We start from the raw sequence: 25850 nt of genomic DNA on the forward strand, positions 1-25850 counted from the left end.
TCGGAGAGGGTTGAGTTGAACTTCATTGGAGCTCTAGGAGGAGGGTAAGGATACACTCAGACTTGGGACAGAGGCACCAGAGCACATTGCTGGGCTACAGTGAACTGGTTTTCGGGTGGATAACAACATGACTTGTCCCGATAGAGGAACAGTGACGTATGAAGACTTCACTTGAACCTCTCTCGCTACCAGAGAGCATACAACTGGAAGGACATTTTAAAGGCAAACGCTCTTCGATCCAAACGTCAACGAGCCCCACTTTTCTGTTTTGGGTGGGCCTTTGAGGGATCCACCCTTATTTCCTCCATCTCTTTTTCTGCCCTTCTCCCAGCTGCTTCAGTCCATCCTCAGAAGCCCCCTCCTCCACTCTGCACCCCTCCATCAGCGGTGCTCCGTCGCCCTGGGTGAGCGGGCAGGGGGGTGGCCCACGGTACCCCCCGACACCTGGGCGCCGCCGAGCCGCCAGAGGCTGGTGAGGCGCCGGCAGGGTCAGCGCTGGGAAGATGGCCGCTCTCGCCAGCTCCCTTATTCGCCAGCGCAGGGAGGTCAAGGACCCCCAGGCAAACCGGCAGATCGCCAGCAAGCGCAAGCCCTGCCCAAAGAGCAACAAGTCGCTCTGCCAGAAGCAAATCCTCATATTAATATCGAAGGTTCGACTATGTGGCAGTCGAGGGAGAAAAATGGAAAAAAGACCAGGTGAGTTCCCTCCGGCCTTCCTATCAAACTCTCCTGTTTTACAGTTCCTTCCTATTTCCTACACCTCGCTCATCTTTGCTCCATTTCCTGCCTGTACTGGGTAACTGGATTTTGATGGTTCACTTGCCAGACTACGGATTAATCCTAGACTGTAAAGCCTCAATATAGAACATCCCCAGCCTGTAATTTCTAGTGCAGGACTTAATCAGAATCTGGGAAACATCCCAGCACATCTTCCTGGTAGCTGTACACAGCATGTCCCGTACGTAGGGCTGGACAGGAAATGGACAGAGTCAAATCCGGCTTAATACACACAGACTTGCACCACTGACCAGAGGCACAACCTAGCCCTGTGATGTGACCGTTGTGATGAGTCTGTTGAGGCGCATGTCAACACATCCCATCACACGCTGGTAATCTGCAAGCACAAGCTAGCGAGCGACCTCCTACATACGGTGATTTACCGTGATGTAAAAATGTCGAGAGGCGCCTCATTTACAATTCTGGGGGCCATTACTCTCTTTGTGCGTCCCTCAAGGCAAGGGAAACACAGTGCGGCCTAATTTGTCTCGGGTGTTTGCATGTTAAATGTAATTGCAAAATTATTCATTGAAGCTAAATGAGACACTGACGCTGTATTTGTGCGATGAGTGTGCCTGTGCTACGTATGGTGATGGCTGTTGACATTACGAGCCACAGATGAGCGGAAGAACAACGATGGCGAAATGTCGATGCCTTGTGGGTTGTCAGAGGGTCCGTCATCATGTGGATCTATGTGGAAACCCGTTTCTAAATGTAGATAAGAAGGCAGGGCTGAGCAGTGAAATCACACACTCGCACTCACACGACCGTTTACCCACGAACACAATGTGCGTTTGTGGGTCAGACCACTTCTGTGCCGAGGTTTGATTTAATATTAGTAATATTATGATATTCTTTGATCATTTGTCTGATATCAAATGCTCAATCGAGTAAATGATTGAACAGTAAAAAGTGGCTTTTCAGAGGAGTTTTGTCATATTTTGGTTTCTACTTTTTTCTTTTTTTTTTTATTGTCTTTGATTTTTATTTTTAGGAAGTTATGAATCCTTTTTTTCTTCCCTTTAAAAAGTCTTTTTTATTGAAAAATGTAGCAGTGTAGCAGTTCATCAGTGTGACACAGTGTGAGGGTGTGTGACAGAGGCAGCATGTATGGATGTGTGTGTGTGTGTGTGTGTGTGTGTGTGTGTGTGTGTGTGTGTGTGTGTGTGTGTGTGTGTGTGTGTGTTGAAAAATTTAGAAATGTAGCAGTTCATCTCGCTGTCTACTTTCCAACTGTTAAATACTGTACTATATTTGACATGGGTCTCTTACACCTCTATACGTGTGTGTGTGTGTGTGTGTGTGTGTGTGTGTGTGTGTGTGTGTGTGTGTGTGTCTTCATTTGTGCGTTCCCTCAATGAGCTTCCCCTCGCCTCAGCAGTCTGCATGTGTTCCTTTTCTCCACACCTACCTCCCTTCACTTCCATGCGCAGTGTGTGTGTGTGTGTGTGTGTGTGTGTGTGTGTGTGTGTGTGTGTCCTTGTCCGCCCCGTGCTCGTGTGTTCTGTGATATTTATTACCTCGGTGTGCCAAGTTCATCATGGTAATTACGTGGGGAACCTCTAGCGTGGGAAGCAACATCTGCCGTAGAGGCGGCTGCTCTCTACATTGTAATTACGGTAGTAAAGTACGTTGGACAGGTCGCGGCATTGCCAGCTCTTTGGGAAAAGGCCACACGTGCGCCGAGCCCATTGTTGGAAACCATTTCTTTCCCAAATGCTTCTTTTCCAGTGCTTCTCACACTCTGATGGATTTATTATGGTAATCGTGGGTACTGTGGTTCGAGACGCATTACCAGCTTCACCATTTCAGGTCGTGATTTACAGGGGTCCGTGTTAAGTACCATGTGTGGCAGTGTGTGTCATCATCATTCTCTACCTGTGTGTGTGTGTGTGTGTGTGTGTGTGTGTGTGTGTGTGTGTGTGTGTGTGTGTGGTCAGCATAGGGAGGAAACAGCCCCTAGTAGGGCCGTCACGGTGGAGGAATTCTCCTGTGGTGATAATGATTGGCTCAACAGTGCGATATGCAGTATTATTGCCTTTTTACAAATGACTTCATTTGCCCTGATTTTAGTGCAATATCAATAGGCTTTATTGTTGGGCTGTTATTAGGTGTATTGATGCTTTTTTAAATGACAAACATGACAAACAGTTTTAAAGCTAACACTTGTTTGTTGTTAAACGCAGAGCACAGATGGGCAATGAGGTTGATGAAGTAAAACTGTCGGCACAAGGTACACAAGAGACCCGCTGGTCTGTGTGTATTCATTTCTGCTCCGTTGAATTTGTCGTCCAGCACTCGTAGGACGTGGGGGTTGGAACCTGTGGCACTTGCCCCGCCCCTCCTCCATTGTGATTGGACGGCTGGGGAAAGAAAGCGACCGTGACGAGAGCAGCGTTTTTACCCAGAGTTGAACTTTTATCAGCTCACGGAGACGAGAAGGAAAAAGACCAAATGCGAAGTGCTCAACGCCTCGTGGCGCTGCTGGTGTTGGTAGCATCGCGTAAACATGCAGCGCTCACTTAGCAAAGAATTCAAAAAGAGAAGAAAACGCAAACATAGCTGTTGTGGCGGCTGCCTGCCTGTTGGCTCGTCAATGGTACGTTATTGCAATATCGAAGTTATTGCGACAGCCCTAACCCCGGGCCGCGTGTGTGTGTGTGTGTGTGTGTGGTCTATGTGAGTGTGTATTCTGATCATGTGTGAGTTTCTCCCTCCTCTGAGCTTCTGCCCGAGGCCACAGTTGACCCCTGGCCAGGAATAAACGACTAGAATATTCCTGAGCCGTAGCCTCCTCCTCCCCCTTCCTCCTCCTCCTCCTCCCCCTTCCTCCTCCTCCTCCTCTTCCTCACCCTGGCAGCGCTTCAGAGCATCCTGCTTACAGCCTGCATTCACTTTGCCTCCAACTGGCTTCTATTGTTTCTACTGGCATCATTTGGCCACTATTGGCTTATTCTGCATCCTGTTGCTTATAGTCTCTTGCATTGTCTTGTATTTTGGTTGGTTCCCATTGTTTTCTGATGGCTTCCATTGTCACATTGGCTTCATTTGACTGTGGTTACCTCCTCTTTTGGTTTCTGTGGACTTTTATCAAGCAGAGCATCACCATTTTAATATCTCATATGCACACACTTGAAAATAACGGGCCGATACATTTCTAACAAGTACCTCCAGGCTTTTAGACGAATTCCACCCAGATTTCACTACAGACAACTGATAAGAGTGACATATTGCAGCATTAGTGCTCGTACAGTCTTATAACCTATAACACGAGATGAACACCACGTTTCTACCGTGATATACTGGGACAGTGTGTCGGTATTATGGATGCAGCCGTTAACGATAATTTTCATGTTTGCGTCTCGCTTGGGTGTCAAATGACAACGACAACCGATGTCAGTATTAGTTCTGTCTGTGGCTTTATTGTTTTTTCCATTGTGGTTATTTACCAAACATAGACAATGAGTCAGGTATTTATTTAAAGGTAGTTGATGGAAAAAAAACGTGCACATTTTAATTTGCTTGTATTTTAGAATTATTTATGCAACATTTTAATGAAACGTTTTGTTTGGTTCTATCCTCTCCAGAGTTCCCCACACGCTTCACCTCATTGTTGTTTCTATGTGGTCCCCTATATGAAGTCCAGCATGTTGTGACACTTTCCACAGTTGGACTAATGGCACCTGAACCACTTGTTGGCGTGGCGTGTCGATGTTGTCATGCATGGAACACAGTCTCCTTGTGCGTCACTGCATTTTGACTGGATAGTTCAGGTTCCCTTCCCTTTGTGCTGCAGAAGGCCATTTGAGGCCATTGTAGGAGAGGAGGAGTTGTACTTAAGATTGAATACTGTGTGTGTGTGTGTGTGTGTGTGTGTGTGTGTGTGTGTGTGCTAACTTCTACTAAGTGACGGATGGTGAGGAGTGATCTGTGTCCTGGCCTAACCCCCCACACACACACACACACACACACACACACACACACACACCTTCCTCCTCTTACCTCTTCTCTTATACTGTCGTCCCCCATCTCTCCCCACTCTGTCACCCCTCACCTCTACACACACACACACACACACACACACACACACACACACACACACACACACACACACACCCTCTAACCCTCACCTAACCCATACTAATGATGCCCCAGCACTACAGCCCACTCAGCTTATAACAAGGTCAGCTTGCCCTGCACACACACACACACACACACACACACACACACACACACACACACACACAAGAGCAAGCTAGCCTTAGTAGACACGAGCATTTTCAAGTGCAGATATACACAAGTATCTATAATTACACACACTTGCATCAACATAAAAAGGCGCCCACACAGTCAGACAAACTAATAAATCAACACAAACACCAACAAATGATAAGACTTGATAATGTAAGTAGTGAGTGTGGGAGAGAGATAATTTCGCCGCGTGCGTGTGTGTGTGTGTGCGGTGAGCGCGCGTGTTCGGCGCCGATATGATCTAATGAGCATGTTAAGCCGCCTATTGGATATCAAAGAGAAAACCAAAATAGCTCTTGCTGTCCTCTGACTGCCTGCTGGAGCTGACTGTGGAAGCCCTCCTCTCTTCTGTTAACAGGGTAGAATAACACTTGGAGTTGTAACTGCAGCACGGGGCCAAGTGTTCATCCAGCCACTGCAAATTGGTTTGTGTGTGTGTGTGTGTGTGTGTGTGTGTGTGTGTGTGTGTGTGTGTGTTCGTGCGGGGAAAATGCGTGCACGTTTGGGTCAGAGACAAACCACAAATGACAGTGTTCGACACACACACACACACACCTCAGCCAGACCCTGCGATTGTGTGTGTGTGTGTGTGTGTGTGTGTGTGTGTGTGTGTGTGTGTGCGCGTGTGCAAGAGGCTCATTGTTGTGCCGTGATTCATCAGGCCACATCAGCTCCTCTCATTAACACACACTGATTTATCAATAATGTGCGGCAGCGTTTGGAGAGCACACATTGAACTGGGCCGATTTACTGCCTCGTAGCCCGGACACTCCGGACAGGCTACGCCAGAGAGGACTATATTTCTCCCTCTGTTCACGTCTCTCCCTTTTTTTTTTTTTTTTATCAGCTTTCTCTCAATCCATCCTCCAACCGGCTTTTCTTCTCCTCCCTTTCTCCCACAGCTCCCCCCCCCCCCCCACACCACTCACTTATCTTCTCAAGGACATCCGGCTTGCTTCTGACCGTCTCTCCCTCAGTGCGTGCCTGTCTCTCTCTTCAGCCGCCGTATTTTCCCCACTGTGTCTAATCATGTTGTCTTTGGGCCAGTCAGTTAGTCACTGGATGCTACAATGGCAGAGTTACTGTAGGTATTGTGCCGCCATGTTGCGTAACCCTGGTTCTATTGTGAATGGATCAGCAGCAAGCGTGACTCGCGTCTTAATTTATGGAACTCCAATCATATAGATGTGGAGTTTGTTTGTTTGCTGTTGTGCTCCTTCCCTCTCGGTGTTTACGTGATGCAGCTTCGTTTTGCTATGGAGGTATCAAGGGTGTATTTTCCAAATTGCTGTATTATTAATACACATACTGACGGCTGCTCCTGAAGCGGGTGGAAACTACAGATTTTACCTGAGGGGTCTGAATGCGGCTGAACTTCTGCCAGATTGATCGTCGCTTGATGCTCAGTTTGAGGGGAGTGGTGACGCCTGATTAATTGCCTGAACGATCAATGGTCGGGTCGTCAGACGGTCGGATGGATTTCCAGCACGTCCAAAATTTTGGTCCGCCATCGTTCAGTTTGAGCGGGTTTGTTCAGTCTGTTTTTCCACAGTTGTGAGTATTGTTGTCTGGAGACTGTGCCTGGATAGAAATGAAACTGAAGTCCTCAGCAGAACAGACGAGCCATATTGGCTGCATCTTAAAGTCATCTGCAGTTTAAGGCAAATAAGTAAAAAAACCTGAAGAAGACAGTCATGTCGAAACGCATTTGTTTGTGCATCGTAGCTACAAGTGTGCGACTACTAGTCTCCGTTACACAAAGCCCCCCCTCAGATCTGAAGCTACTGCCGTCTTCCTGCAGCTCTCTGGCTTTAGCCCCTCCCATCAGACGAGAAAGGGCATATATGCACGCCCTTCATATAGTAACCTGAACGAGTACTTGTCAGTCTTTTCAAACATCATTCCGATAGCGATTCTGATCCCAATTCCATTATACAACAGCAGTTGCGCTGTCCCTTTACTGCTAAGTGTTCTGTAACATCCACAGATGACAAACGGCAGGCTGATCACACAACATAAGAGTTTTTAGGAAGCAATATTAGACAATATCCCAATGTAAATCATCCCGTAGTCCCTCTCACACCTTTTGCTCATTAGCCACAGACAACAAGCGCTCCCCATCGATCACCGAACGGGACATATCGCCACATGCTTTAAAGTGCGTTGTTCAGTAACGGGCTCCGCCCTCCGTCTCTGCCAGGGTGGCAGATGTTGTGTATGAAATGGTGCCCGGAATAAATGATTTGGAGATGCTAACATTTGGCCCCATGTGATGATCAATGTGGGCTTTCAGTGCCGCCCCTCCCAACCAATTGATTTATGGAGCGGACCACTGTTTGTTTCTGATGCGGAGCGTTTTTTTTTTTTTTGGATGGGCATCAATCATCATTATCAGACAGAATAGAACATTTCTGGTGCATGTGTCTATGGATGTGTTACTTGTTGTGTTTCAGTGTGGGATAACAGTTTGCGTGTCCGGACCGTGTGTGTGTGTGTGTGTGTGTGTGTGTGTGTGTGTGTGTGTGTGTGTGTGTGTGTGCGTGCTGGTGAGGACATGTTAAAAAAAGGAATGAGGTGAGCTGCTTGGACTCACCGTGGCACATTGTTGGCACGGCACCGACAACACCAACATGTAAAGAGAGCAGGGCAATGATGCCGAAGGGCTTAAGATCTGGATACTCTTCAAATGACCTCCACCTGAGACACACAGACACACACACACACACACACACACACACACACACACACACACACACACACACACACACACACACACATCGTGATGCATGCATGCAAATATGCTCACATTTATCTACAGCAGCACTCAACATCTTATTTTGCATCAAACAATTTCCACTCCGCTGGGATTCACCGTCTTGAGAGCCCAAGTAACAAATGACCGGCAAGCGTCGAGTCAGCATCTCGCCCCCCCCAACCCGCAACTCCCACCACCAACCCAACCTTGCTTTCCTCAATGTCAAGAAACCCACAGGAACAGCGCACTGTCCCTTTAATCAATGGCCGTAGTTAAATCGCAAAATTAACATGCTGAGGACAGTAAAGCCAGCATTAGCATTTTTGTATGCAATCAATTTGCCGCATGGTTTGTGTGCAGAGCCGACATGTGTCACATGGAGATGGCAGTTTAGGGATCCAGGACACACACACACACACACACACACACACACACAAACAGACACACAACTGTAAGGGAAACAGCATGGAAAGTCTTCAAGCTAGAAAGGGACAGGAAGAGACACACACACACACACACACACACACACACACACACACGTACGTCCTGGTCATGCGTGGGGAGTCTGATCTCTCTCTCAGCTCACAGTGTCCCTGACCGAAGTGACATTGTCTCAAAGAAAGCTCAATAAATCATATGTCATTTTAATCCACGTCGCTCTCTTTCTCTGCGTATGTGTTTACCACACACACACACACACACACACACACACACACACACACACACACACACACACACACACACACACACACACACACACACACACATCGAGAATAAATCGGCCATGCGGGAAAAGCCCATGTGTGCATGCTTTACTGCTTGCGTCTGTATCTGATTATGTGTTCATTTACTTTGATCACAGAGACTGTGACACCCAAGGGTGGTGTAGGATTTACTGACAGGTGCTGTGGACCAACAGATCAGCATACAGCAGCACAGCTGAGGCTGTACTCTGAATTGCCATTAAATTAACATTACTTTTCTTCTAATTTAGAGGTGATAGAGAAGATAAAGTAAAGCAGTTATGTGACTGAATGTCTGAATGTCCAGTATTATTCTAATTCTTTAGTCCACAGAGTGTTAAGTAATTGAAGATCATTAGCTACTTGGAGCTGTGGATGGTTTGTTAGCTTTAATAAGACTAAAGCCTCCACATTTGTTTGTTGCATCACTGAAATACACCTACAGTCATGCTTTTTATTTACAGAGGAATTGAGCATGACATGGCAAGTCAGTTGTAATCACAACAGTCCGACTGTTAACAAGTACTTTAAAAGGCCGTTTCACACAGATTTCAAGGAACCATATTTTCCCACTTGCAGCACAGGTTTTCACAGGGACTATTTTCTTCCAAAGTGCGTAATAAGTTTAAGTAAAAGTTGAGAGTGCTGCAGGAATGAGTCCTAGAACCTGGAAATGAGTCGGCATTCTTGCACTTCCGGTTCCCTCGTCTCAAAGTCAATAGAATAATGGAATAATGTAATTTCCACCTTGACTCCGCTCTTTGATGCATCTTGAACTTTTTTAACCCTCTGAACCCCAAAACCCGCCGGTGAGATTTCATCAATAACATTTTATTGTCATGTCTAATGTCTCATTTAAAATCTCGCCCCGAATAAACCTTTTGCTTTAACCAGTTCTTATAAAAAACATTAAGTTCTGAGCTCCTCAGCTGATTGACTATGATTGACTGGACTGAGACCGACAGTCACGTGACAGAAATTCAGTGAAGCTTTGACTGAACTGCAGGCTGCTGAACAGTGCATTGAGCAGAGGAGAGCCTCCATTTTTCTCCAACATTGGTAACACTTGTGGCAACTTGAAAACAATTTGTATTAATTAATAGATTCCATTGATTGTCAGTTTTTGTAAAATAAATGATCAGAGAACATGACGGGTGCAAAAAATGCCCCGAAACTGATTCAGAGGGTTAACCTTCTCTCTTTTGATCAGTCTACCTTTTGTCTTTGTCGTCATCTCTCTGCCATTCCTCCACTCCACATCCTTCCTCCCCTTGTTCTCCTCTCCCTCTTCTGTGCACATGGAGCACTTAAACAGGCATGCTGCATTTACTGTACTTAAAGTGCTGTTACCGCGTCACTACATGAATAACACTGAATAATGGAACTTGCCGGCGTCTATAGACAGACAGCGGAGGCGAGCGTGTCGACCCTATAGAGATAATTCATTATGTTGCCTTATAGACGGACATAACATTTCGGGTGTTCACATAATGTGCACACACACACATTCTGTGTGTACACAAATGCAAAATGCTGCTGTATTGTTTTGAGGAGAATTGTGGCAAATCACACAGACAGGCGAGCGCTTTACATTTGCTCACTTGTTCACACTGACTGTGTACACACACACACACACACACACACACACACACACACACACACACACACACACACGGGTAATAAAAGGGGACACGGTGCACACACAGCTCTGATCTATACTGCATCAAACCCCCCTGCAGGCATTGTGTGTGTGTGCTTTCAGAAGCACATGTGTGGATGATATGTGTTCTTTGTGTAAGGATTTGGCATCTGTTGGCTCCCTTTGAAAATACACAATATACAAGTCAGAAACACAGTGTGTTTACACGGCTGTGTGTGTGTGTGTGTGTGTGTGTGTGTGTGTGTGTGGGGCACCTTGCTGAATGCAGCACCCTGTCTACCTGTGTGTTGCCCCCCCCCCCCCCCGTGGTACACAAGCACAGGTGCGTGACGCGTCCTTCACTTTAATATGCCATCAATCCGTGAAGCTGGAGACGAGCCAGACCCCCCCCCCCCGCACGGTCGCACAGCTCCACACATCTGCACAGTTCATGTTCTCTGTGCCCTCATGAGAGATTCTGCGTGCAGATGAGAGGAGAACTTTCCTCCCAAGTCTGGGGCTTTACCTCTGCCATTAAATTATCCATCATGCAATTAGACTCTGCAGAGAAGGGAGGGAGAGAGCGATAAAGACAGACGGAGAGAGGAAGCTCTCCCAGCCGTTCGTTAAGTCTAGCGACGAGTCCAGGCAGGAAAGACGAAGCAAAACACAGAACACCGTGACGACACACTTTCAGACCGCTTAAGAAAAGCAGGTATGAGGTGCAAGTGTCGTCTTCTGTGAATCTGTCTTCTTCCTATGGTGGAAATGACTGAATTAATATACATGGAAATGCTATTGCTGTAAAAAATGACAGCAATATGGGGTTTTCTGTAATGAAAATGTACTTGTAGAACCACGAGGAACTTTCATTTTGTGTTGATTTAGATTTTTTTTGTGGTAAATACACACACACACACACACACACACACACACACACACACACACACACACACACACACACATATATATTTACTGAATATTGGTAGTTCTCCTGTGCGTATTTCTCTTACTGCACAGCCTTTGACAGAAGTCATGCTAACTGCTTATCCTCGAAATGAAAGTCCTGTGGGTTGGCGGGGGGGGGGGGGGGGGGGGGGGGGGGGGGGGGGAGTCAGTAAAAATAATTTTCATCCATTAATGTCAAATTCCGAAGCGCACGGTTCCGTGCTGAACGTGTGAGGCGCTCCGGCTAAAGAGCAGCGGAGAGCGATGGAGGCGGCGGAGCGCTGCTTGAAATCCTTGCAAGTTTTAGACGCCGTAAGCCCCTTAAGGCCGCCGGGCCATGAAGGACAGCCATTCACAGATATTTATCATCATTATTTTGAAAGCAGCTCCTCTTTATTAGACGCTTTGAAGCGGTCGGTGACGGGGTAGAGCGGCGGGCCGGGCGCTGACATTCACAAAGGTCACGAGACCGATTCCGATCCATGATGCCGTCTACCGCGATGACTCATATCTACGGAACATCTACTGCTCTCTGCTTTAATCCATGTCCCGGGCATTAATGGATATATTAACATATGTAGGCGTGTTCAGTGTGTCTTGTGTGTTACATATCAGGACATGCTGGGATTGAAGGTGGAAGCCTTAAAGCCTTATTATGAAACCAGACGGTAGAACTAATTCAACTCGGTTTTCATCACCAATTCATGTCACACCCTTAAATCAAGGCTCTTCATTTCAATACGTCTTATTGCAGACGATCTCATTCTAGCACTGCGTACATCAGGCTTTAAATGTTGCTCTATAGTGCAGCATATCTGAGTGAAAACCATTTATATATATATATATATTCTTATGAAGTGTTCATCTCAAAAATATATGCATCTACGTCGAACGTGGAACGTGGAAGTCGGCAGCTAACGATGTAGCTGAAACGTGACGGAGGACAAGCTGGATTCAGAGGGCTGAATCACAATTAGAGGGGTGCGTCGCTGCGAAGGGTTTGATTCGTGCGACTCGTTGTACGTTCACGGCCCCCGGGATGGACCGAACTCTGCCAAAGCCTCGGCCGCTCGCTCCAGAGATCACAGACTTTGTGGCAGGACGCCATCTTAGCACCCCAGCACCGAGAGAGAGAGAGAGAGAGAGAGAGAGAGAGAGAGAGAGAGAGAGAGAGAGAGAGAGAGAGAGAGAGAGAGATCTATTTAAGCAATTGCTTGCGTCCATTTGTTTAAATTGCTTTCATTATTTGCACCTGCATCCAATATAATCTTCGTCCAATTTTTGGGGTATTTTGGCAGTTTGCCATCAGTTTTCTTTAAATAAGCAAACTGAAGCGGCTCTATTCAGGTGGAACTAAAAGGTTTTATACTAGTGCCACAAAACATTGGGCTTTTTGTGAGCTGCCGAGATCAGAAACATGTGATTCAACAAGCCAATCAGATTTGGCTCCTCTTCCTATGTCCCATGCAGGCTCATTGAGATCTACCGTCCAGGGCTTCAGAACTACCGTTGCAAAGGTGAACCCGTTTTCACTAGCCAATCAGAGCAGACTGGGCTTTTTTTCGGGAGGGGGGCCTTAAAGAGACAGGCGCTAAAACGGACCATTTCAGACAGAGGGTGTATACAGGTATATTCAGACACAGTAGGAGTAAAATAAAGTGTTTTTGAACGTTAAAGCGTGAAACCAGGTTCTAAAATACAAGTAGGCACCTGAAAATGAGCATAAAATGTCCCCTTTAAATCCCAAGTTCTACATTAGAATAGTGGGTTTACCTATACATACATAATTGAACACTATTAATACCATAAGGGGGGGGGGCGGCGGCACAAGTGCAGTACCCTGGTTTAACACAGCAGAATATCTGTTTAGTCATAAGCAATAGAGAAAGAATGGACAAAGCTAGCTAGTTACCCTGCTCCATCCATGAGAACAATAGCAACACAAACAAACGTTTCTTTTGTTTAAAGAAATGTGTGTAGTGAAGTGAAGCATCCCCCCCCCTCTCTGGGACTAAAAGTGAATTGGGAGATGGTGTGATTAGAGCAGACAAGGACAGACTGAAGCCTGACCTCTAGCTAGAGCTATCCAGGAGGAAGGAGGAGAGAGATTTAAGTGGGATGCGTCTGTGGACGAGATCTAAAAAATATCACGCTAGATAGTGTTTTTAATCTTCTTGCGTTACGTGACGTTGTCCACACTTTTTAGGATCACTTCGAACGAGCGGGACGTGGACAGTCTGGAGTATTTCAGCGGTCAGAGGAAAAATGACTTCTCTTGTAGCTCGCCGTGTCTGGATTCCCTTGTTATGAAGTGTGTGAGTGAGAGTATTGACTTTTTGTCAGGCCTTGTTCAACCAAAGACTTTAAACAGCTGTGATACCAGGACATCTCTTTTTGGCTTTGGAGACTTGAAAGCATACCCAGAGCAACAGTGTGTGTTCTTATCGAAACTGTCCCGAGAAAGTCTGGTCCTCGATGCTCATATAGATACTTGTACCTAAAGGGTTGAACCTCACATAAACACTTAAACGCTGTCAAAAGGGACGGTGTGCTATTTGCATTGTGACACTGAAAATGAATCATCGTCAGGTTGCAGCATGGCATCGTGGGTACATATCATAGTTGAAATAAGTCGATTAATTAACTAATTGAATTTTAAGACGGATGTTCATGGTAGAGGAAAAAGGAAGCGTTTTGAACTACCTTATGCAATTTGACTGAAGAAGAAGAGGCCATCAGGTGTGGTGCAGCTCTGCAGGAGCTGATGAGTCAGGTGGAGAGAGAATAAAGGGAGGTAAGGAGGTAAGGAAGGAGGGAGCGCACCGATATATCTTGGAAAGCCAGAGAGAGATGGACAGATAGGGGAAGAGGAGGCAAGAACTAAAAGCAGCTCTAAATTGGCGAGGAAGAGATGGTGTGATAGAGAGATGGAGGGATAAAGAGGAGAGGAGGTATGCGAGGGGTGGAAGCAAGCAGGGAGGTAAAGGGGGTCACGAGCAGCGAGGAGAGATGGACCGATAGAGGGAGAAGGAAGGAATGGAGAGATGGAGGGAGGAAGATAATTGAAAAAAAACCATATATACCGGGACAAGGTAAAGAGCGATGGAGGCGAGAGGGAGGGGAGAGACGAAGCTAAAAGAAGAAGTCAATTCATGTCTCATCGGGGTCTTCATCAGATAATTTAGTCTGAAAAACACCAGTAATTCTGTGTGTGTGTGTGTGTGTGTGTGTGTGTGTGTGTGTGTGGTGGGAGACACACACTTAAGTTATGTGCAGAGAGTGCGTGACAAGAGCTTTATGTAAATATGTACATACTTTGAGCGTAACTGAAGTTGGAGTCTGGGGGCAGTGCCTTAGTTGCTTTAGAAGAAGATAAGCAGACATAATTAAGAGGCCATTAATAAATTTGTTAATGAGTAACAGAGAAAGTGGTGGTGGGGGGGGGGATCATGTGTAATTGTGTGCCTGCATGTGTGAAGCGGAGAGGGGAGGACACACACTCATATTGCGTATCGGGCGTATCTGCTGGCTGAGATAAGTTATCATCATGAGATATGTCCTGCCTGTGACACATACTCACTGTCATCTCCGCCCCATTTGCATAAAGAGGGCTTTTAGCGATGCCCTTGTACCCTCAATGACAGTATCTCTGCATTAGTCAATGCACACACACACACACACACACACACACACACACACACACTTACCGCATAGCCACACAGGCACATACACACATGCATTATGCATTAATAGCTCAACGTATAGCTGTGGTTTAATGAAAGGATTTGAAAATGCAACATGAGGCCTAAATAAATAGCGACGTTAAGGCCTGCTTATCTGTGATAACTCAAGATTCACTTACTATGTTTTTCTGAAGCTTTCTACCAAACCTCCTTCAGTGTCCTAAGAACAAACCTTCAAGTAATCAGTTATTCCTTTTGACATTTGTACATGATCGTCGTCACTACTGGATTTCTTTTTCGGTTTTAAATGAACCCGAAACCGAAGTTAGATCATTATAGACTTTCTACCTCATCATTATTTCACTTCACATCGAAGTCATTTCTGTTTGGAAACTTTGAAATTGTTCCAAATTATGATGTGTTTGAGGTCATAGGCATTGACTTGAATCTATAATTTCTAATGCAACGAAGCACAATGACCCTACAGTCCCAATCCGTTCTCAAAGATCGGTATCCGGGCCGATCAATGCTTTTTTAAAAAAAAGATTGGTATCGGCTATTGAACACAATCTGATTCTGTGTTTTCCATCAGCTGTCATACAGATGATTTCACTGGCTGAGAGTTTATTTCGAACTTTACAGCTTGGATGCAAGTTTTTTTTAATGCAATGCCGATTTATTCAATGACCAAGCAGAAACATTGGATTGATTTTTAAAACTTTAATGTACTTGAAGTATACGCACTGTATTATCGAGGGAAATATAAGTATGATGTCAGGACTCTTTTTTTTTTTTTTTTGGCAGATACACAATATTAAATGAGTCGGATCAGTTTCAGGGGAAATAAACGTGATTGGGACATTTAGATGCCCAATATTGAACTAATATTAACGGCATATAAACGGTTCGGGCCACAAAAACGCAACTGTATTAAGTTAAATGTGTCTTTTTTCCTTGCATGTAGTTGTCCCTCAGTATGACTTACAGACTTATACATTGAATATGACCTTTAGGAGTAAAAATGTTCATATCCTAGTCATCGCTGTTCTTGCAAAACTGGAGCTTAATAAGCGGTGCCGCATAAAATGAAGCCACCTTAAAGTATACCTATTACACAGCCGTATAAGCTGGGTGTAACTTCTACATATAGAGTGCTCATCCGCCGACTACATGTCAAGGTAAAGTGAACACTCAAAGTCTTAGAAACAGATTCAAATATTAACCAGCTTACACACACACACACACACACACACACACACACACACACACACACACACACACACACACACCTCCTGAGGGTGGTGTTGTGTTATGTGAGGCTTTCAGCGGAACTATAAATGTTAGATTAATGTCAGTCAGGGAAGTGCTTATGTCAGAGTAGGATGTGACATAGAAAGTTGAAGCGTGTGTGTGTGTGTGTGTGTGTGTGTGTGTGTGGATCACAGTTTACATTCGAGCACGTGTCAAGTGCAGTAAGTGAAGCACTGGGACCGGGGGGGTTGCGTGCAGTGAGTCACCCGGGGAAACACTGACTGGGCAGTAAAGAAGAGGAGAGTTTACTGCTGTGAATTTATTCTGCCTCCACGGAGAGAGATTGATCCTTCCTGTGCCGCTTCATACTCAGCTCCTCAGTGCAGCAGCTGCTTAAATCATTGTGTTCTTAAAATGAAAGTTACCTTCAGCTTCTTGTGGACCACAATGCCTGGGAAGTTGAAGCGGACACATACGGCTAAAAACTTGCTGTGGAAATTGATTTTCACACCCGACGCGTTTCATTGTGGTTGAGTCCTTTTTTAAAAGGGATTGGCATTCAATCTGAGAATACTCACAGGTTTAACTTATAGCCTGGGACAGTCCTCTGTGGAAGCCTGAAGCCCATACTGTAATCTGTGATGTCAACATGATGTACAGCCTGGAGGTAGTCCACTGACAATGACTTTGTGGACTCGCACAATGTTTCTCTGAATTTATACATCCAGACAGGCTTTCTGCTCTGGTATTGTAACCAGTCCAAACGCACAAGCACTTTTCATAGAGCACTGCCAGAGTCCTGCTGCCCGGCGCCAGACAGTCCAATAAATAAATACATTGATAATGCTAAATGTATCTTGGCATCCTACCCTAAATGTCCCCTATGGATAGACGATACATTCACCTTTTTATTTGTCTGTTTTTTTAAGTATTCAATCCACCAAAGCAAAAAAACACGAGTCGATAAGGAAAACGTAGCAACTGGGATGCTAGGGTTTTTGTAACTTGAATGTCATCGGCCATTTCAATGGCTGAATCGGCGTCATCGGTGGTTATCCGTTTCGTAGACACCTGCTAGCGGGATCACATCACGTTTATCACGATACGAATGCAAGACGATGAAATGAGGTGCCGACCTCTAGTGGCTGTGAGAATTATGACGGGAGCGAAGGAGGAAGTCGGGCGACGTCGTATAAAGAGCGACAAAGGTCGGAGGTCGTGGTGGATGAACAAACCCAGGACCGTCACCCAGGTGACCGCTGTTTGTGTCCCGTGTGAAAGTCGACTTGCGTAACGTGACTTAACGATGCGTACGTAACGTACTATGACTAAGTCTGTACTGAGTGATGTACTCATGCCTGTTGCTGAGTCTTTGCTATATTAGCCTGTTGGCTAGTTAGCCAGATGACAGCTGTGTTGATGCCTACTGGGGACTAATCGACTCATTGGTTTGACATAAGCAACACTATTAGGATTATTTACCTTCCTGTAACTTTGAGCCGTGTACATGAGGGGCTTCACTCTATCTCCGCCGCACACCACATGTTTGCTCGGTGTTTTTTTTTTTTTTTTAGCTTTCATTCCGCCTTTAAATGTAAGCGTTTAATATCCTTTCCAATTCCACATTCCTCAGCCTCTCGGCTCTCAACCCTCCTGCAGCCTGAAGGGGCTTTGACTTAACTGTAATTACAAAGACCCTCTACTCCCACACCAGCAGCAATTAGATACACAAGAGGGCTGAGGATTCCACACCTTCCCTCCTATTAAAGGAAACAAGCGAAAAAGAAGAGAGAGAGAGCTAAGCACCATGGGAAAGCTGATCACCTTATTGAAAACCTGCTTCTCAGGCCTCCCCCCCCCCCCCCCACCTCTCCCCTCCTTACCCTTCTCCTCTCCACCCCTCTAGGAGCCATCATTTATCGCCACAGTAAATCTCCCAGGACCTTTTAGAAGGAAGCAATTAGTCCCTGTTGCATGCCAGTAATGATTGGTCTGACGATAGTCATTATGGCTTTACATGTTGGTGTGGGTTGCCAGGTCCTTTGCCTTCTCCTCCTCCTGTAAACGGCAAGTGAGCCGGCGACTAAACGAGTCTCTGGACTTTGAGGATTGTGGGAGATGATCTTCAGTAAGCTCCAGTTAAGTCGCCCTGATGGGAAGCAACCGCTCCTCTCAAGTGTCCTTCAGAAAGGCCAACACTCCTAACCTCTGAAGTTTAACAGTAGTGATACCTTTTCATTATCGTTAAGAGTTATTATTTGTTTATATTTCAATTTATGTTAAAGTGTTTTAACAAAATTCAAAAAAACAAGTTCCCATAAACGATATCCGTCAAGGGGACACATGTTTAGTCCTTGATCAGAAGATAACTTCTTCACTAAAGCAACGTTTGAATATATATATATTAAAATTCTCCATAGCGAGAAAGTTTTCCTGTAAAATGTCCCAAAGATGATTTTGACTTTTAAACCTGTGACTCCTGTCGGGGGTGTGCGTTGGCCTGTGTCTAACTGCCTCAGCCAGCCGGCTCACACATTATGCAGAGCACCGCTGATGGTGAGTCTAGTTGATTGTCCGACTTCACTTCATCACAGAAGCGATGAAGTGTGTCTTACGTGTGTGTGTGTGTGTGTGTGTGTGTGTGTGTGTGTGTGTGTGTGTGTGTGTGTGTGTGTGTGTGTGTGTGTGTGTGTGTGTGTGTGTGTGTGTGTGTAAAGGAGAACTCTTATCTTCAGCACACTGTGGCAATGCAGGGCTACAGTAAATCTCATTTTGCACCTGAACATCTGGGTAAATCTCTCACACGTAATGCACCCGGCTCTTTCACTTCTTCAGTGAAACCTTGCTCCGTTACTTTCATCCTCTAAGGAACAGCCTCCCCCCTTAAACCCAAGCTTGGCACCGCGTGCCAGCTTTCATCTCTGGGTTCTGTACCGTCGCAGGCAGCCCTGCTCTGCTGCGGCGTAATGGAGATGCACGACGGCAATAAATAGAACCGCCAGCGCCGAGCCAGACGAGCTGACCCGCCGACGGAGAGGGAAGAAGAGAGGCGCTAAAGGGACGACTGGGAGAAGAAAAACCGACAGATGAACAGATGTGGGAGGAGATCACCGGGGCCGGCTGGAGATAATGGGGTTGCCCGGATGGGTTTTAATGGGAGGCCCGTCTCCGTACGCATGAAGGGAATTATTCCCGTCCAGTTCAATAAAGCAGCTTGTATAATTACAGTGCAGTTTACTAGCTGGAGGGAAATTGAATCCCTCAGAACCAGGGCGAGAACGGTGAGAGAGAAAGAAGGGGGGGGTAGATAAGCAGGTGAACAAAGAGGAAATTATAAAGAGAGGAAGAGCGGGAAAGAGAGCTTCACTTTCTTTTTTTCTTTTTTTTTTTTATCTCCGTGCAGCAAATTAGACTCAGAGGCACAGGAGCTAACTGTACAAACCCTGTGTGTGTGTGTGTGTGTGTGTGTGTGTGTGTGTGTGTGTGTGTGTGCGTGTGTGTGTGTGTGTGTGTGTGTGTGTGTGCGTGCGTGCGTGCGTGCGTGCGCGCGTGTGCGTTTCCCCTTGTTTGCTGTGATTAGCTGCAGCGGGGGTTTGAGTAGAAGAAGAAAAAGAAAGCCGCTGCTCTGCGAGGATAACCCCGTCTCGCTCGGTTCAATTTCAGCTGACGAATGAACTGCACCAACGGCGGCCGGCGACGATTTGACTTCAGGAACATTCCGGTTTGGCGGGTTATTGTTGAGCCGCCGCAGTCGGGTGTCACCGATCAAAGAGCGACTGTACTGGAAGGGGAGCAGCTGCTTCAACGAGACCGGGAAATAATTACGAGTAACATTTTGTGAACTGCGTGGCATTTCAGTTGATTGCAGAGCTGCCAACGAGAACGTAGTGGGATGAGGATGTACCGCACGAGTGTGTGTGTGTGTGTGTGTGTGTGTGTGTGTGTGTGTTTTGGTATGAGGGCATGAATGAATTGAGGACAGACTGGAAGAGAGAGTCTCGGCAAATCAGTTTAATTAAAGAGTACCGATGCATGAGATTAGATTGGGAGCCTATGGTGTAAAGGATATGATTACACAGTGAGAGAGACACAGATTGGAGATCGAGAGCGAATAGGGAATCACGGCGAGAGAATTTGGGGAGAAAAACACAAACCCTCGTCGCTGCAGACTCCTGAGGTAGTTGGCGATGCACGACATGCCGGGGTCCCGTGGCGCTTCTTAGGTTGCCAGGGCACCCGGGGGTGTTTTCCCTGTCTTGACGATGCGGTAACCCCCCCCCCCCCCCCCCCCCCCCGGAGTGAGGTACGCAGCGTGCACGGTGAAACATCTCAGTCTGTCGCTGAGAGCCTAATTAGTAGCGTCGTGCAGAATCTGGTGACAAGACGGCACACAACTGCTGCGGGACACACACACACACACACACACACACACACACACACACTCTACTGTATGTCCCATGTCCTTCGTGAGGACATTGAGTCCCACGTTGCACTGGGACGACAACATTTCTCAGATCCCCAGGCGCCTCTTTTAATGTCATGAAATAAAAAGCATTTGCTGCATGGCCAGCTTACAATCAAGGCATTTAGAGCAATCATGTTTGGGCTGCACTGTTCACAGTCACTGCTGTCTTGCTTTAACTCGAGTGGAGTGTCAGACTGAAGTTTACCAGCAGCCAGTTTAGATCAGTGTCAAGTGAGCTGCAGTAAGATGTTACCCTTTGACAGGTCTGTTTGCTTTATTTGTTCTTCTTGAAAACCCTTCTAAGAAACACTTCACCTCCTAATGTTTTGTTTTCTTTACTTTCAGCATTTCTCACAAATTTGCATTGTTTCCTGAAAGGAATACTTAACCCCTGAACTACAGTTCCCATAATTTGGGGGCTTTGGGGTATTTAAACAGAAGGTAGAATGATTCATAGCCTCTGTTACTTGTATGCCGAGTTATCTATCAGCAGGTCCTTCAGGCTTGCAGTGTACCCACCTGATGTACTGACAACTGTCACAGGATTCCTTTGATACTGAAAGAGACTTTAAAGCGTGACGATTCTCAGGCAAGTTTAGGAGACGTGAGCATCTTTATTCTACGATCTCTCAGTGGATTTACGGATGTTCATATTCGATGGACATCTGAGATAGTAAACTCCCAAACCTCAACTGATGCTTCCACGGCGAGCTGAAAGGAAATTTTGGAGTCAGAGAGACGATCACACTACATCACTTAGACGACACTATTATCGCTCAGCTTGCAGATGGAAATATCACAGTCTACAGTTTACGTGACCGTATTGGGGAAATGACCTGAAGGGAAAATAAAGCACTGCTATAGTGTTCGTTGATTTCCTCATCTGGGAGCGGATGCCGACTTAAACTATGATGGAGAGACGGAGGACGGGGTCGAGCAAGAGGAGGAGCAGTCGGAGGTAGTGGTGCAACGGATCACTAAAGTCACGGTTCAGATCGGATCACGGATCGGTTCATCGGTTTTTGTTTGCCGCCGATACAAATTGCCGATCATTGATGATCCATATTGGCGGATACAGATCTCCAGATCCCACACAATTCAAATGATAAGCAAATATATTGTCATGAGTAGTTTTAATGATGTATTATAAGCTGCTTAGAGCTAATGTAATGGTGTCATAATTCATCTCTACTATCTATTTATAGGAACGTGAAAACATCTTCAAACAACTGGATTCATTCAAGTCTCTCACTACATGTTACGAGATCGCATGTGAACACATCATGATAACGTTATTGTTTACCTTCAGCCAGTACTCTTTTTCACTGAACAGAGCCTGAACGCACCCTAATGTAATGTAAGTAAATCTTCTTTGGTTGACCATTATCGGTGCTACCATGGTTACCAGCTCTATAAAACACGGATTAGTTGTTCACAATGTAACATTATCAGAGATCGGAGACTAGAGGAGCATACATGATGTTCTGATTACATATTTGACTGAATATTTGCGTTTTTAACGTCAGTGAAACTTTATTTCACGCTGTGCTGGTCGACGTTAAACTGTGTACTCGATCTGTACACCAGCAGTCAAGAGGCAAAGTTTGTTTCTTTTTACGACTCCTGACACTCGTTTGACAAGGTTTTCTATCTAGCGTGTGCGAGCGAATGAGAGAGAGGCGCGTACACACAGCGGGAGCCTGATTAGCATTGTGCTCCATGTTCCACTGCTGTGGCTTGAAGAGAGAGGAGAGCGAGAGAGGGAATGAGAGGGATGAAGGAGACAGAAGTGCTGGCTCAGTGATGTGCCAAAGGAAGAAGGGAGAGGAAGAGAGGAGGAAGGAGGTGAGGGGTGTTCACTCCATATGTTTAGAGATGAATGAGAGGAGAGAACAGAGTTGGAGAAGAGAGGCGACTAGGAGAAGGTGAGATGTCCTCTCTGTCTGTCTCTCATAGTCTAAAGCCCGTGTACACCGGGTGATTTTACACACACAGTTTAGGTTGTTTTTTTTTGAGACTCAGTAATTTTGCTGAGTGCATGTTTGCATGTGGAAGGACAAGCTGATGGGGATAATCGTGCTTAACCTCGACAACACTCTGACATCGACTTACGGCTTCTGACATGTTTGTCAATAACTTATTTGAAGAGTTGGGTGACGGCGTTCCATTAATGACATATAGATTAACTTATCAGAGTTAACTTGAATGCATCCTTTTTGTGCAAATTTGTCTTCTTTTCTGTGTTTTCTGTGAAAGATCCACAGCAAAAAAGGCTGAAATAAGTCGCCCAATATACTTTTACATATATTATTTAAAAAAAAAAGAATTGGAAATAAGTGTAGAAAACACATCATAACACGACCATATGGTGGGATGATGAATACATTTCTCGCCGACATTTCGGAATTCCAATGTAACGATGAAACTGACACAATATCTGATTTTTATCTAAAAGCCATTGTCAGCCTGAAATACTGTCAAGTCGGAGCCTCGCACCGAGATATCACAATTAATTCTCCAATGACATCCTGACGTTTAAAAGCACCACACGTAGAGCCCTGAAGTCTTTCTGATGATAACGTGAAAGCAAATTGATTCGTCCTCTTTCTATCAGCGACTCTGGATGGGATCCAAGGCAAGAACTGAGCAAAGAGTCCTTCTGGGTTGTTTTAACTTCGTCAACGCACACACACACACACACACACACACACACACACACACACACACACACACACACACACACACAGGTGGGTTTTCTCGTCCTCAAGAGGAGATTGTGTCTGTGTGTGTGTGTGTGTGTGTGTGTGTGTGTGTGTGTTGCAGGGAGACGGCACTCGTCATTAACTAATGCACGATGGGGGTACGTGTCTCTGCCACGACCGGCCTCGCTGAGGTCAGAGGTCGCTGGCGCAACAGCACACGAACCCCTTGCAGGGCCGACGCCGCACCATCCGTCTCTGTCAGAGTCCCAGCCAAGAACACCACACACAAGCATAAATGCATAGGGACGCGCAGACATGCATGTCCTATGACACCACACACACACACACACACACACACACACACACACACACACAGACACAGACGGACACACAGATGGAGCAACCTCATAGCATCTGGTGTCACTTTCACATGAATTTCGTTTGCAGTCCCATGGGAGACGACTGAAAGAGAATGACAGCAGAGAGTCTCATGACCTATTTTTGTCACGTGTGTGTGTGTGTGTGTGTGTGTATGTTTCCCATCTTTTTTTCTAAACATCCGAGGAGTAACAGGATCTTCAGCTGCAGACCGAGATGAACGCTCACAAGACAAACATCAGTAAAACATACGGGACATCTCTCTGACTGTCGGGGTTTAGTGAATACTGGTCCGTCGGAACGATGAGTGGCGTACGTTGATCTGAGGGAACAGAGGGAATTATGATTCATGTCACAGTTCTTGCAAATTCAAGTTAAAAGAGGATCACCTCACGGGTCCACCTCCAGTAGGCACATGCACTAGACGCACTAGGGTTAAAATGTTTCATGTATTCGTACCCAACCAATCGTAACACTCCACTTAATGCACAGGTTTCCTTTTTTTAATCATTTTATGAACTTTGGTATTTTCAGCTTCACAGCATAAGATGCTTCTGAGTGTTCTAGTTTGTTCATAGTTCGTAAAGTGTAATGCAGAAGTGTTTGAAATGTTCCTTTTTGTTTATAATGAGAATAGTTCATCAAAGTGGGTTAAATGCTACCTCAGACCCCAGCGAGAGGATTTTGGCTTTATTTCACATTTGCACTACTGTCTGTTCAAAATACAGAGCCATGTCCTTTTGGGGGGGCTGCGGGTTCTGCTTACTCAGAGCCGTGACATCTGTGTACCGTTACACTCCTAACATGCACTCTATCCGCTGATCTCACATGAGGCCGGAATCCTAATTCCATCGGGACTCGAAACTCAACATTTCTGCAAAATCCCACACTTTCAGCCAATTACTAACATCAGAGCTGAACACTTTCAGAGAATTTGGCCAATTTGTGTCTTTTGGGGGGAATTTCTCTCATATTTTCATGTCTGATATTTACTTCCTCCACTTGTGTGTCGCTGTGAGTTATGGCATAATATGCTTTAAAGTGTCACCTGGAGAGCGTCTATAGACAGGAATTGGCTTGTATTTGCCTCTAATGGGTCTTAAGGGAATGTTCCTATTTATCCCTGTATAGGTCAGCACTACCAGGAGGAGAAGTATAGTGCGCTGTTCAAAAGCTGAACGATGTAAGGCGTCATTAAGAGAGCAGGAAGTAGAGAGAGATAAACTGAGTGTTCAGGAGGAGGAGGGGGGGGGGGGGGGGGGGGGGGGGGGGGGGGGGGGGGGGGGGGGGGTGGGGGGGGGGGGGGGGGGGTGTTGAGAGAGAAGTGTGTGGGTGGATAGTTTGGTTCCTGGCCATTGACTCTCTTCAATGTTACAACACCAGGGCCATTGGTGATTGATCTCTCCGCTCGCCTCCCACCCTTCCCTCTCCTCGGCGATCGCCCGCCGTCTCTTGCTGATTCACTCGCTCGCTCTCTTCCCCTCCCTCTGCAAACCTATTCACACGCTTTCCTTCCTTGCTCCCTACGTCCTTATTATCCCGTACTCTTTACCTAACCTTTTCCTTGTCTAATTCCTATTCTACTGTCCCCTCATCCTCCTTCCTTCCTCTTCCCCCTCTCATTTTTTTTTCCATGTCTCATGTCCTCTTCTCCCTCCTTTCCACCTTGATTTTCTAACTCCCCTTGTTCTCTCTCCCTTGTTCCCCCCTCCTTGCTCATCCAGTCCTCCCTCCCTCCCTCCCCCTGAGGTGATATCAGGTCCTGGCCTGGATCCACACTGGGTGGGCGGGGTCTCCCAGCTGATCGTTAATGTAATTAACGTGAGTAAAGACGGGTCCTGGGATGCTGAAAACCTTTTGATTCGCTCAGCTCTCTGTCTTTTCCTCCTGTGACCGGGCCTCTGCAGTGTTATGTTACAAAACAAGCTCCATCATGTAAAGATAAAAGCGTTTGTTTACCTTCATGCCGGAAAACCAGCTGCTTCCACCTATATACATATAGAGAGCCGACGTCCTGCATCCCATCAGTCACCAGCTTCTGTGAGCGATCAACACTTCCTGCGTTATCAATTATGAGGTGCAGATGTGTCCACTACGGACATCATCTCTACTTATACTGGTCCCTACTTAAGTCCAAAGACCCTCCACTGGCTTTGCATTGTGTACACTTTTACTCTGGCTTCAATACCACCCGGCCTCATGATTTGCTGCATGGTGATTTGATTAAACACGTGGTATGAAATAGAAGCAGGATGTTG

General features: G+C 46.0%; 1 protein-coding gene across 1 annotated transcript in view; it reads left to right on the forward strand.

Moving 5' to 3' along the window:
• Positions 1-503: 503 nt before the first annotated feature.
• fgf11a (fibroblast growth factor 11a) overlaps positions 504-25850 on the forward strand; it is a 64222-nt gene continuing 38875 nt past the window's right edge. The window contains exon 1 of the mRNA XM_068713570.1: positions 504-696. Within this exon, the coding sequence (XP_068569671.1) occupies positions 504-696 (193 nt within the window). The remainder of the gene's footprint in view (positions 697-25850) is intronic.

Source organism: Cebidichthys violaceus, unplaced genomic scaffold (genome assembly GCF_023349555.1).
Source record: "Cebidichthys violaceus isolate CVI_PGR_0920_01 unplaced genomic scaffold, fCebVio1.0.p SCAF_19, whole genome shotgun sequence".
Taxonomy (NCBI): Eukaryota; Metazoa; Chordata; class Actinopteri; order Perciformes; family Stichaeidae; genus Cebidichthys; species Cebidichthys violaceus.